We start from the raw sequence: 13,799 nt of genomic DNA, 5'->3' as shown, positions 1-13,799 counted from the left end.
CTCAGTGCGGGTAGATGTGGTTGTCTACCCATCACTGGGGATGGAAAACCACACAAATTGTGGGGTACAGTAGACGCAACATAACTCCGAGCCTGGGTGACGGTTAGAAAATTGAAGTGTGTATGTGAGTCACGACATTGGGGAAGGCAGACGTGGCGCGACAACGAGCGATAATGCGTAACTTGATAACAGGGGCTACACGCTACTGCACAGAGTGAAAATTTAGTCCTTCTGTGAAATCCGATGAATACGTTCGTTGACACATCCGTGGTACTTACTAAACGTTTTCGTTTACAGTTTGGATCTGAGGTTTGTGCATGCAGTGTATCACTTTTGTTCAGAGCCAGTGACACATATGTAGTGCAGTACTTCAGTAAAGTACAACTTTATACATAAAATGCCTCCAGTGTTGTCAAAAGTTAAGAGTAAAAAACTGCACTCGCAGGCGCGGAAAATCGTCTATAACGTTCTGCAGTTTATGGAAAATGAAGCGTGATTGCAGGAACCCTCCATTTCACTAGAGAAAGCACAGCTGAGAACAGCTAAGGCGACGAGTGTGTCTCGCTCGACTGTACAAACAATTAAAAGGGAGGCTAAGAGGAATGAAGCTGGTGAAGGAACATCTTTCGAGATGCCCAACAAGAAGCGAAAGAAAACATGTAAACACGAACTTGACACCTTTGATGAAGTTGTGGTTTGACGTACTGTGTACAATTTTTACTTGCTTGAAAAACATGTGCTGACTGTCGAAACTGTACGACGTAAACTAAAGAATGACATAAATTACCAAGGTAGCAATACAACATTAAGGACGACTTTGAAGAAGCTAGGATTCAGGTGGCAGAAAACCAAATCGCAGCGCTTACTTTTAATAGAAAAATCAGATATTCTGCAAAAAGGTATAGAATATTTCAAGAGTATGCGTCAATATAGAAACAATGAACGCACAATTATATACATGGATGAGTCGTACATATTGTCATCTCATGTAAAAAATAAAATGTGGAGTGACATGTCCTCAAATGGTTTACTAGTGCCTGTCGCAAAGGGTCAAAGATTAATAATGATTCACGCAGGTGGCGAAAAAGGTTTTATCCCAAATGCTCTTGCAATGTGGAAGTCGCACCAGGCAACAGGGGATTATCACAAAAACATGAATAAAGATAATTATGAAAAATGGCTCCCCGAACAATTAATACCAAATCTTCCACCAAACAGTGTTGTTGTGATAGATAATTCTCCCTATCACAATTTAAAATTAAATAAAACGCTTACCTCCAGCTCGACAAAATTGGAAATGCAGCCGTGGTTAAGTAAGGAGAATATTTCCTTTACTAGCGACATGCTCAAACTAAACTTGTATAACCTCATAAAGAAGCACAAACCTTCGCAAGTGCAGTACTCGGCAGACAGACTATTGGTAAATAGTGGCCACACATTACTTCGTCTGCCCCCTTATCATCCGGATTTGAAGCCGATAGAAAGCATATGGGCTAAAGTTAAAGGAGAAGTCGCTTCAAGAAATGTAACTTGCAATTTGGAAAATGTAAAAAAACTTTGCGAGGAGATATTTAACCGAATGGGTCCAGAAGATTGGATACCGATTTGCAATCACGTCAAGACACTCGAGAATGAATACTGGGATAAGTATTGTGGGGGAACTTCTACTTAGTAGGCCCCACACACTAAAACGTTGGGCTGTGTTTAAAGCTGTGTATCAAATTTTATTTTACTTGTGTGGCTTTCTACTGGTAATTTTTGACATCAGGTAGGTCACAGTTAGGTGTTACTTAATTAGTTATAAACATACATAAATATACACTGTGGTAGATGAAACTACAAATAATATGACACAACACTTCGAATATAAAAATATAATTATTTTTATTCCAATGTAAAAACGATTTCCAAAATTTTACTCTTATTAATATATTTAATTTAATTACTATTTATATCCAAAACAACAACCTAACTTACAATTGACATCATATAAATTCAATAAAAATTCAATTACCAGGAGTTATGTTGCGCACATTTAAATAGTTACAAAAGTCTTTATTCGGGTTCGTTGACACTACACAGTTTTTAATTAATGTTTTAGGGAACTTAAAATCAATTTACCTCGGCTAGTTAGGTTCAAAATGTCATCGGCAGAGCTCAGAGCCTCTCATCTATAGGACCACTGAGTCTGTTAATTAGTGTGTAAATTCGTAAAATTTATATTCAAGTATTATTTAAATCATATGTAAAATCAATTTACTTCAGAAAATCAATGTTTATATTAATTTCCGGCGACGATGTGACGTAAAAAACGGGAGTTGCGTGATCTGTGCATAAGATGAGGACACAAAATCTGGGCACTTTTATTACTCACGTTATTCACTCCTATATTATTTATCTTTTTAGATAAATCCTATTCCAATATTCTGGACTCCCTAATGATACATAATTATCATCCTCTATCCGGGATGCCTGTTGCTAAATAGCTAATTTTCAGGATTTATAATCGCCGACGTCACGAAGTTGCCGCTCATTCAGCTGGCCATTGTAGAACTCCCTTTCTTACTAGCTTCTCCAAATAAGCCAGTAAACTCAACTTTTAAATGGTGGCCTGTGATTGGCCAAAAACCAATATCGGTTACTTAATTTCTTAACAAAAACGTGAACTCCGAACGCAACAATTGCGCGGATAACAAAATTTCACGTACATTTTAAATAAACAAATATTAAAATAATAATTTACATAATAAAATCACGGCGTTAATTTTACCGTTTACAGTTTCCAAGTCCATTAATCCTTAGAGGGGTATCAACAATACCTAGTTCAAATAGTCCGGTAAAAATCCAAAGAATCACTTTTCCATAGACATACATAACAATAATTTGCCGTTTCTGAAAATAAATAATATTGGACATAGAGCAAACAAAATAAATAAATCGTAAATAATAATAATAAATAATTAAACTGTCAAAACAAACATGTTGCAGTACAGTATGTGCATTATGACATTGAAATTGATAAAGTGATTGTTCAGTTAGGTGATGCAAACAGTGACAGCAGTGATGTTTACACATCAGACTCTTTGGATGGAACGATCAGTAGCGTTGAAGAACTAAGGTAGTGCTTGGAACGTCAGTGGTAACTGGTCAATATTTTCTGCTTTTCTCTACCTGCTGTGAAAGTTCGCCGTATCTGCTTACACCCCCTCCTCATCCACCCGACCCCCCACACATGTTGCAGTTCCTACTCCTCATGTGTGATGTAGCTCAAGCTCGAAGTTATATTGCGCCTAGTGTAGGTCGGTGGTACTATCTATCCATGTGATGGTTGATGACCACTAGCGCGGTTGCACGCACTTAATTCACAGAAAAACACTAACACTTTATATGATGTAGTCTAAACTTTAAAATTGTAAGGGAGTTTTCCCCTGGTCGTAGCGACTACATCCTATAATCTTTGATGTCCGACTTCTCAGGAGGAGAGACGTGGTCGCGTTAGAAATAGCGTGGCAGATGTAGGATGCTCCCTGTACCACAGTTGATTGACGACTCTCTCTACTTGAGAGAGTCCCTTAGTTCCTGCATGGGCTCGAAACCGAAAAGTGGGGAGGGGGGAAGAGAGAAACAGAGTGGGCGGAGCTAAGTGGGCCATGGGGGGTAAAGAGTCTTGGGATTGGTCAGGGCTTGTGGGAGTCATAGTGCCTCAAGAAAAAATCTAAAACTCTCTATGGCAGCGCCATCTTTAGTTGGCAATGGCGCGATGAGATAGCACACCGAGCGGTGGTGTTGCAGTATGCCGTCTTAGGCAAAGGGGGATTGGAAGGTGGTGCTCACTGGCGGGAGAAACTGATATTGCAAGCTTAGTTTCGGTTGTGCTTGAGAGATTGCGCGCAAGCATAGGTGTGGCTTGTTCCTAAAGAAGAGGAGGGGTTGACGAGGTAAAGGGCATGGTCCGTGCCTTGGTCATGGTTCCTGGAAGCATAGCAGAAAACCTAAGAGGGCCAGGGGTGGCGGGGAAGTGCTTGTTTTATGCCGAGACCAGCACATCCGCTTTGCTCGCCAGGGCCTCGAGCCTGGGAAAGCGAGCTAGGCTCGCCTGACGAGGCAGGTACCCCTGCATTACAAACAAGGTGGACGGCACGTTAGGCAGGGAGAGTTATAATGCCTGTTCCTGCATGCAGGCGAGATAAAATTGACTTGGCTAGCCTACGCTGCGTGTAAGCGTCTGCATGTCTCTGCTGAGACGTTGAGACTCTCTAAGACCCACTAGTAAAGTTTTAATATGTTTAGTCCTGGGTGGTATAGCTGAGGAAATAAATTTTAATGAGGTCCTCTTTCTTATGGGAGAGCAAAAATATTTTAATAAATAAAAGTTGAAAAATTGAGCCAAGAAATTACTGATTTTTGGCTAAATTACAAGAAAATAGGTGAAATATTAAATTATATAATTCATTTATTTTGCCAAGCTTAACTAACTTAGAAAGTGTAGCTAAACCTCTGGGATGGAAATATTTACTACAAGTTGTGGGCAAAAAGGAACTTTAGATAACTTGTGATACCTTTAAATCAGTTAACATTTTACTTAGGTGAATAGCTGATTTCATACGTAAGTTTCGTATCAAAGACAGAAAAATAAAATATAAATTTAGATATGTAAATATTCACATAAAATAAATCTGAACTAGTATTGGACCAGGACCATAATGCAAACAGTCAGTTTAAATCATTAGTTTCGCTCTAACTGAATTATTATTCTGATCTCGCAAAAGACAAAAACACAAATCGCTACAGAACGAACCAACCTTGAATTAGTTCTCAACACTAAGAACTGTTGCAAGCAAAGCTGAATCACCATCTTCATCCAGAGACACCTTACGAAACGTCTATGACATCGGCCGTGGACAGGATTGAGTATACTAGCGACCCCTTGTCGTACTGGAACTGGATCAGTGACTTTCACCGTCGTATTTACACATTGGCGCCGTCAGTAGTATGGACTCTGGTAAATCTACAGTAACTCTTGTTTGTGAACTCCTCTGTCTTAGTTGGTATTTTACAGTTTTTAACTAACTGCATAGTTCTTGAAGTATGTTGTAGACATATATTTTAGTGTAGCCTATATTCCTCTTGATCAGAATGATATAAATCTTCTTGTCAAAGCTGGAGTTCAAACTATGTTCTTTCAATTTCCACAGTAACTATCAATTAGTTAGGTAAGAATAACTTTGATGTATTTCAGAAACTGGTTAAACTCAAATCAGAGAAGTCGTCATGTAGTGGCTTGTCACAGTAGATACAATTCGTTATTCTAACGTTTCCAATATTAATTCAGGATGTAGTTAGTTCTCCTTAGTTAAATTAAATTTTCAAACGAAGAAATTTCCAGTTTTATATCCTTTTCTTCTATAAAATTCTTGTTTTTGTATGAATATTCACAAATCTTCATAAGGCATAGAATCACTCATAGAATCGTCAATTACTTAAACTTGTCATTGTCGACTTTGGTCGAATTATATTTCAGTTTATAGAGTCAAAAATATATTACTGCTTTCTGCAATGTTCAGGAACCAACTAAAAGCTTCCAATTCGAAACTTCTTGTTGATCAGTCTAGGAATAATTTTCATATATTTGAAATAAAAACAAAATAAATTTTAAGCTGCACCAAACTAATAAAACATCAGCAACCAATCCTACCTAATTTAACAAGTTCTTATTTGTACAACTGCGTTACTGGAAATGAATTATTTTACACTAAAAATTTTGATAGGTAAATAATAATTCATTAGAACAACCGTAAATTCTAAAGAAATGTGCTAAATGTGAAATGTCATACTGCTAGAAAGTCATAAAAAATAAATACATACAAAAATAATTCCAAAACAAATGTAATGATTTAAAACATTGTCGTTCATTACTCTCAAAATGTTAAAGGTGAGAGTTTCTACCTTTATAGAGTCTGCAGTAAAGTAAGTAATAAATTGTAAGATTGAAGTATGCTGCAAATAAAATTCCACAATGGTAACAAACATGGCAACTTAAAACCTGCAAAGCTTCTTACCATTGCTTTTTATTTAATTTTTGCATGGAATACGGAGGGCTTGAAAATCGCTAAAAAATTATAATTAAAATAAACTAAATCAAATTTTGATAAATTGTTTTGAGTGGCACACAGGCCCACCTGGAGGATTTTTGTACAAGAGCCTTAACCATCTTTGCATTGTTGTTGTAGATGGCTAACCAGGAATAATTTTTATTTTGTTTTGTTTTTCAGTCACAAAGTATGTTAGCATATTTCCTTTTATTATATATTGTTCCCACCTCAATTTTGATGTTTTACTTTTAAAAAAGTTATCAAACATGATTTATCCCTCTCTATGTTGGAGTGTATGAGATTGTAGGCTATATGAAATTTGTTACAAAGAAATAGTAAACAGAAAACAGTAAATAGAAAATCATACTTTAGTTTTTTTCAGTTGCAAAACCAGCTACTAATTTTACCATTATTATAATTTTCCTTAAGGAAACTGCTGTTTAAATTAACTAAATTCCTTTGTAAAGATTTGATATAATCCACTGACAGTTTCAGTGCTATTGTGTAAATATTTTACTAAACAATTTGTTAATGCCATAAACAGTGTAAAAAGTCAGATTTTAGCCACGTCGTAAAAGTTAATGTAGTGTATCATGAAGCCTACTAGGTATTTAGCCACATTGTAAAGGCTAGTGTAGTGTATCATGAAGGCTGCTATTGTATTTAGCCATGTAGTAAAGGCTAGTGTAATGCATTGTAAAGACTGCTAGTGTGTTTAGTCACGTTATAAAAGCTAGTTTAGTGTATTGTGAAGCCTGCTAGTTTATTTTTTATTGCTCAGGTGAACCGACTGCGAAATGAGCAACGCATCTCTGTGTCTGGCTCGGACATTACCTCTCCCCTGCGGGACTTTGCGGAGCTGTCTGAGAAGTACGGAGTGTCCAGCATTTTGGTTAGCAACCTGAAAAGCTCTGGATACACCGCGCCTACACCCATACAAGCACAAGCCATCCCGTTGATGTTGCAGGTAAGCTATACATTAAAGCACGTATAATAAGGAATATATAAAGACATATTTATATAATAATATTAAAGATAATAAACAAACAGGGAATAGCTAAAAATATGAGTTATAAAATGCAAAACAACCAAACAATCTCTATGAAATATATACAAATCAAGGAAAATTGAGGGATAACCAAAATAAAAGAGGTTTTGCATATAACTTATAATATATAAGTTTCCATGAGGATGACATACCAAGTATCACATGGTGTCGATGACAGACAGCATGATGTTCTTGATGGTCGAAGCGTCGGGGTGGCATCGCGACGGCCTCACAAATAGAGTGACTCCGGGCTTCTCCTCGGAGGCCGACTGCTCAAATACCTCTCAGGAGACCCTCTTATATACTAAAGTTCTGCAAACCTAAAAAAATCTGGAATGTTTTCACGATCGCCCAGCCAAGATGGCCGACTCCCCATGACGTCACTTCCTGCCACTGGAGGGTTTTTTTATACAGCGGAACACTTCTTTTGCTCCCGTACGTTGGGTGGCCTATACATCAGGCATCAACTGCAATGCCGGAAGTCTACCTTGCAGGCTTCAAAGATGCCGGGCTGCATATCGCCGATACGGCGCCCGTCCACTTAAGATAAATTAGGGGGAGGAGGGGATGCACTTCCCTCCATAACACTATATTGAACTATCAGACATGTACACTATGCCCACTGAAGAATTGCTTTCTTTAAAAAAATCACTGTAAAGGGAAGCAGAATCAGCCATATTTTTGTAATTTATTACGTGTATACGACCTATAAACTGAACCTTTTTTTTTCTCTCTCTCTCTAATGTACAAAGCTGCTGTTGTAAAACAATTTATATACTTACACTTATTTAACTAAAGTGTTTAATAACACATGTTGAGGTACATGAAAAAAAAAATACACATATTTCTGGATATATTACTAAATTGTTTTACTTACAATATGCGATGTAAGTAGTAAAAACATGTTCTTGTCAGTATTCCACTGGTATTATTACAACAAAAAGATCTGGAAATAAAAATCAGGAAAAAATCATGAAATGTTAATGAATCATTTGTGTTTTAAATGTTTTGTGTAATATATAAATAAAATCCAAAGAAAGAATTTAATTTTTAATTAAAAATTTATTTTTTGTCCCAAAATAATTGTATTTTGGATTAACTCATAAATATGGAGCTTGATTCACAATGTCCCGAGAGTACAATAATTTATATTAAACTACTCTAGCTTGCAGCTAAAACAACAGACTGTACCACTTATTGGCATATGTCACCTTTTTATCGTTAGTTTTAAATCTAAGCTAAATTTTATTATAACTTTTCGGGGAATATTTCATTTTTCCTAGGGATCATTTTTGCCAGGCCTCAGGCCTTCCTGCGTGGCCAGTTGGCTGTGCAAACTGCCTAGGTCTCCTTCCCTCGCAGCACCATTTTCTCTCGCCTTCAGTCATGCACCCTCTTTTTATCACGCCTGTCTCACATTTGCGCCCGTTCTGACATGCCCTGCATAGGTTTTAAACACATGTACGTTCCACGTCAGGAGTTTATCCAGCCCCCCTCCCCCCTTAAACTTCATGGTTCTTCTGTGTTTCTTAGAACCCTAGCGCCTAAGTTATTCCTTCCACTTTTCCTTCCTCCCCTTCGCATTTCCTTCCCCCCCTTCGAATTTCCTTCCCCCCCTCTCCTTTAGGTGGGGGACAAGCCCAAAATCCATGTCCACACCTGAAGCACCTCCTATTTATGCTACCTATCGGGCACTGCATGAACTAAATTATGCTTCACTTTCAGTAGTTCATAAAATTGCTGTTTGGGTTCGCCACCATCTAAGGCATCTTCAATATTTAGCGACCGCCCAGTTCCTTCAAGCCACCACACGGATATCCTAAATCCTCCCCCATAGTATTCTGCTCCTTGCCCGCAATCTTGTGGGCCCTTTACTAACTAGTTGGCTTCTTAGTTACTCTGTCTTCCATGCCGGAGCACCACTGTCCCAGGGGTATGCCTCCACCTTGGCTACCTTCCCCACCCTCTGCTGTCCTCTGCTGCACAAAAAGTAATCCCTGTTGGTGACTTTTTCTGGTATCCTTCCGCCTGGTCTTTGGGCCAGGGTTTATCTACACGCTTCCCTCTTGCCTCATGGCCAGTGCATTGTACATCATCCTTTACCCCATCTCGTGTGTGAAGGTCACAAATCTCGTCACAGCACTTGGCAAGTCCAGTTTTCTGTGCCGAAGCGCCACGTTATCCTAAGGGATGTAATCCCAGTGCCTAGGAAGTTTTTTTCCTTTCCTTTGTATTTTTTAACATTTTAATATGTTGCAAGTTTAGTTTTTATTTTATTTTTCTGATTGATTACACGAGTATGCTTATTTGTCTGTGTGACTACTTGCTCCAATGATTCAGTTCTGGATTTACACCCCACACTGGTGAGTGGAAGGCATTCTCTCAGAGATGTTATTAATGTCTTTCAATATCTAATGTTCCTTTGTTCTTTTGCTTTTTTATCATTGCGCTACCTTTTGTTTTGCAGTGGGGTTTGAAAACTACTGTTCAACTTAAGAGTCCAGAGTTTTTTTCTCTTCTGGACTTCCTACTCCATGCACTGTCACCCCTTCTGGATGACTCTTGTCATCATTTTCGGCTTTGCCCCCCTGCTAGGATGGCCTAGTGTCTAACCTCCGTTTTCCTAGTCTGGCCGGGCACACAGTCAGATAAGTCCTCGCAAGAAGGAATGTTCTATTCATTAAATCTGTGTTTCAATTAACGACTGCATTAAAACAACAGTTTGCGACTTAAATTCGTTTAAAAGACTATCAGAATGAAATGAAGATAAAAGGCACTAAAACTAATAATTTAAAAATGTTAATTTTTTTTATTTTTGTGATTATCGTCAAAGTATATTTACAAAGTTATAAGGTAAACAGATTACTACAGTTATTCATAATCATTAAATAACTAACCATTCACAGGCCGGTTTCATAGAAGTTTGTTATCAATTGTGATGTGTAACTTCACAAATTTTATTTGCCCACCATTTATAAAATGTGTAAGGACTGTGTTACGAGCCAAAATAACACAAAAATGTTGAGTTTGTGTCAAAATATTGAACTCCAGCAATTTAAAAAAGAATACATAAAAAAAAAGTTTACTAGATTCTCTAGACTTGTTTTTTTTTTTTAATTTTTTTTTTTTAAATTTTTTATTATTCCCTTCCAAACCAATCCACCTTTAGACACATTTGTCTATAATGTCTGCTTAAATTTGCATCACCACTTGCTTTACTATTTAACTTTAAACTTTGTATTCACCAGTACATATTCCAAACTTTTTAATTATGGTGATTATTTCCTTTAATATATAACCGAGGAAATGAGAGTAACGCGTCAAAAAAATAACGTTGATCACAAAAGTGAATATCTTATATGGGCCCGCTAATTGTAGGTGGTGGACCATACAGAAAAAATAATGCAACTATGATTAAAAGTACCTATGCAAATTATTAAAAAATACCTTGAATGTAATATGATGTATTTACTTAAAATAATTTGCAAGGTTCTTTCTTGTCTGGTGTGATTTAAGTTTAGTTTTTAATAGTTTAATTGTGGTTAGTTAAATTTCCAGCCTTTATTATTGTGTACTTTCCTGTTAAACAAATGCATTTCATGTGTTCTTTTTTGTTAATCGAGTTGTAAGAATGCATTTTATTGAAAGTTTTACATGATCTTTATGAAACAATATGGCATTTAAGCAACTAAATTTACTAAAATGGTAACTAATATTTGTAATTATAAATAACATATTATTCATGATAAATTACTTATGTTAAAAATGACTGTGTAACATTATTTTTATGAAAATACACACAGAAACGATTTGTGCGAAACCATAGTTGGATGTTCAAATATTGTATCACAAACTCAGAAAAATACTATTAAATAAATATGTTTTGCAGGTTCCTGGTATAATGCTCACAAAAAGACATACATTCAATCATAATTCGCACATGTAATGTTATGGTAACCCATTTGAGTTGTGTTATTTTCTGGGCATGTCAGCATTATTTTTTCCTTGCCGTCATGCGCATGGTAGCCCACTATGAATGCCGCGTGACATAGTGCTCAGTAGAGTTTCAAATGGTTCTTGTATCATGCCCTCCCCCCCCTCCCAGGATTCCATACTACCTACAAATCTGCAGTCATCCGCCCCTACCAGGATTAAAATGTGGGTCAGCCACTGGTATGCTGACAGATAAGCAGTGAGCGCAAGGTATATAACTTGATGCAAAATGATTGGTTGATATAGGAGCGATATAGGAGCTTAGGATAGCCTGGGTTTACAGGGTCGACAGGTACTGGCCTGTGCCCCAACGGGCTCGGGCAAGACGGCTGCGTTCCTTGTCCCAGTGCTGCAGCAGCTAGGACGGCCGAGCCGCGTGGGCGTAAGGGCAGTCATCATCAGCCCCACTCGCGAGCTGGCCAAGCAGACGCTCAGGTATGCTGTGTCCTCTGTTCTGCTCTTTGCTGGTGCTTTGGCAAGGCACTAGTGCTGTAGTTACGCTACCTTTTTAAATCAGTTTAGTGTCTTCATTTTTAACCAATTTTGATTGGTATGTTTTAACGTTTTAACATATTAATAAATAATTTATTCTAAGAAAATTAAAGAAGAAAAACAAAGTACATCCAAAAGTCACAATTGCTAACGTATAATAAATTATTATCTTGCACAGTAGCGGCCGCTATTTCGTCAGTATTGCCCGTGATTTCCTTTAGAGTCCATGATTTCTTTAATTATGGACGTGTCAGTATGAAATCCTTGTAACTCATATGGTGTTGTGACTGCATTTACTTTCTTGTTCTTCCGGGTAACTGCTAGTTCTGATTGTTAACCATAATTGACACTTCCACTTTTCAGACAACCCAAATTCCAGGGGTTCTGTAAGCCCCTTGAATTTGAAAATGCTTAAAGCTAGCTTAGGACCCTTGCTAGAACATGTTCCTGTCTCCGAAAAGAACCAGTCCACTGGAATATGACAGTGTAAAGGAACTCAAGATGGACACATGTAAACTGGATGATTTATTTAGTTTGGTGAAATGCTTAGATATGAAAATTGATGCCTTGAAATCAGAAAACCTAGTTCAGTAGACTTGCTATTGGATGCTAGAACTGAAATATCTGAGTTGAAACAGGTAATCACCCTAATAAAACAGGATCTACGAATAAACAATTGCTCTTCAATACCATCAGTCAAGCTTTGAAACAAACCGCAGGTACTTTAAGATCTTAGCGTGCATCAACATCAACATCAACATCTGGCGACACCTGCTCGCCTGCTGACCTACTTACAACTCAGCGGAGTTCGTGCAAGGTCGACAGTTTCCTGAACAAACATTACGTAGATGACCAAGGCTTTACTCTAGTTCAACACTCAGACAAACCTAAATACAACATCAGCCAAGAGTCAAATGTACTACTGAATGAAAGTAAGAAAACACCTATGAAAGCAGGAATTAGGTACTCATCTACACTCAAAACTGTAGTAAAACCAATATTTAAGAAAGTGAAAGCTCTCTTCGTTACATGCTTTGAACCTTCCGTGCAAGAAAACTAGATTACTGAATATATCACAAACAAACTGAATCTATCTCAAGTGAAAGTGACTAAACTATGCACAAAGTATGACACATATGCATCCTTCAATATTTCAGTCTTATAAGAAGATTTCTCTAGAATAAACAATTTGGTTTTTGGACTAATGGAAAATTGCATCCATCAAATCCATCAATTTTATCAGCCTGAAATTGAAGAAGTTAGAATAAAAATTCAAACCTTCCCTTATACATATCTTATCCTAGGCAAAATCTATCTACCTCCTCAAACAAACCCAAACACATGCTACGTATTTTGAAGTACTTGAAGACAAATTCACTAATTATCAAGATGACATTTTAATTGTTGGTGACTTTAATGTGCCTGATGTGGATTGGCTAAATAACCATACCCTCAACATATTGTATAGCTATACCAAATCCAAGGCTGAATGCCTTCTTAATTTTGCCATGGGTTTGAGCTAACTCATTGTAATAATACTCAACCACTAAATCTATATTTGACTTTTGTTTCACGAATTTACCTGTATGTGTTGTTTCAAAAGTTGAAGATGCTTTAGTCAAAGAAGATCTTACTCTCAGTATTAAAATTATCATGGAAATTTACTCTACCTCAAATAAGGAACCTTTCTCTTATAGAAATTATAAAACAGGTAATTACTTAGGATTTTTATAATGCCATTAAGGAACATGAATGGTCCGATTTCTACATGACAACAGATGTGAACCTCCTAGTTGATGAATTAACAAAGTGTATTTGTGATAATTTAAATACTTTTGTTCCCATGTCGACTGCCCGAACTTCCAAATTCCCTCACTGGTTCTCCAAATACCTTATTCAAGCATTGAAGTCAGAGATACATTTTCATAAACTATTTAAAGGAAACAATAACTTATTGTATTACATGGATTTTTCTTTTTACTGTCAATAAGTTAAAAACTTATCAAAAGAGACAAAATAAATTGGTCACGTAAGATAAACAATATCTAGAAATCCCCTAAAAATGTTTGGAACTATGTCAAAATAATGAAAAATGCTTATCAACAAAATTCATCCTTTAAAGTTAATTGGTTTGTTTCTGAAGATACTGTTATAATTTCACATTATTTTGCCAA

The 13,799-nt window shown here is 36.9% G+C and overlaps 1 protein-coding gene across 7 annotated transcripts in view; it reads left to right on the top strand.

The window, feature by feature from the left end:
* LOC134531134 (probable ATP-dependent RNA helicase DDX52) overlaps positions 1-13,799 on the top strand; it is an 87,938-nt gene that overhangs the window by 23,483 nt on the left and 50,656 nt on the right. For all 7 annotated transcript variants that reach the window (XM_063366732.1, XM_063366737.1, XM_063366733.1 and 4 more), the window contains 2 exons: positions 6,874-7,059; positions 11,417-11,568. In XM_063366732.1, the coding sequence (XP_063222802.1) occupies positions 6,874-7,059; positions 11,417-11,568 (338 nt within the window). The remainder of the gene's footprint in view (positions 1-6,873; positions 7,060-11,416; positions 11,569-13,799) is intronic.

Source organism: Bacillus rossius, chromosome 3 (genome assembly GCF_032445375.1).
Source record: "Bacillus rossius redtenbacheri isolate Brsri chromosome 3, Brsri_v3, whole genome shotgun sequence".
Classification (NCBI taxonomy): Eukaryota; Metazoa; Arthropoda; class Insecta; order Phasmatodea; family Bacillidae; genus Bacillus; species Bacillus rossius.
Note: the sequence above shows the minus strand (reverse complement) of the source record. Positions and strands in the feature narration are given on the sequence as shown.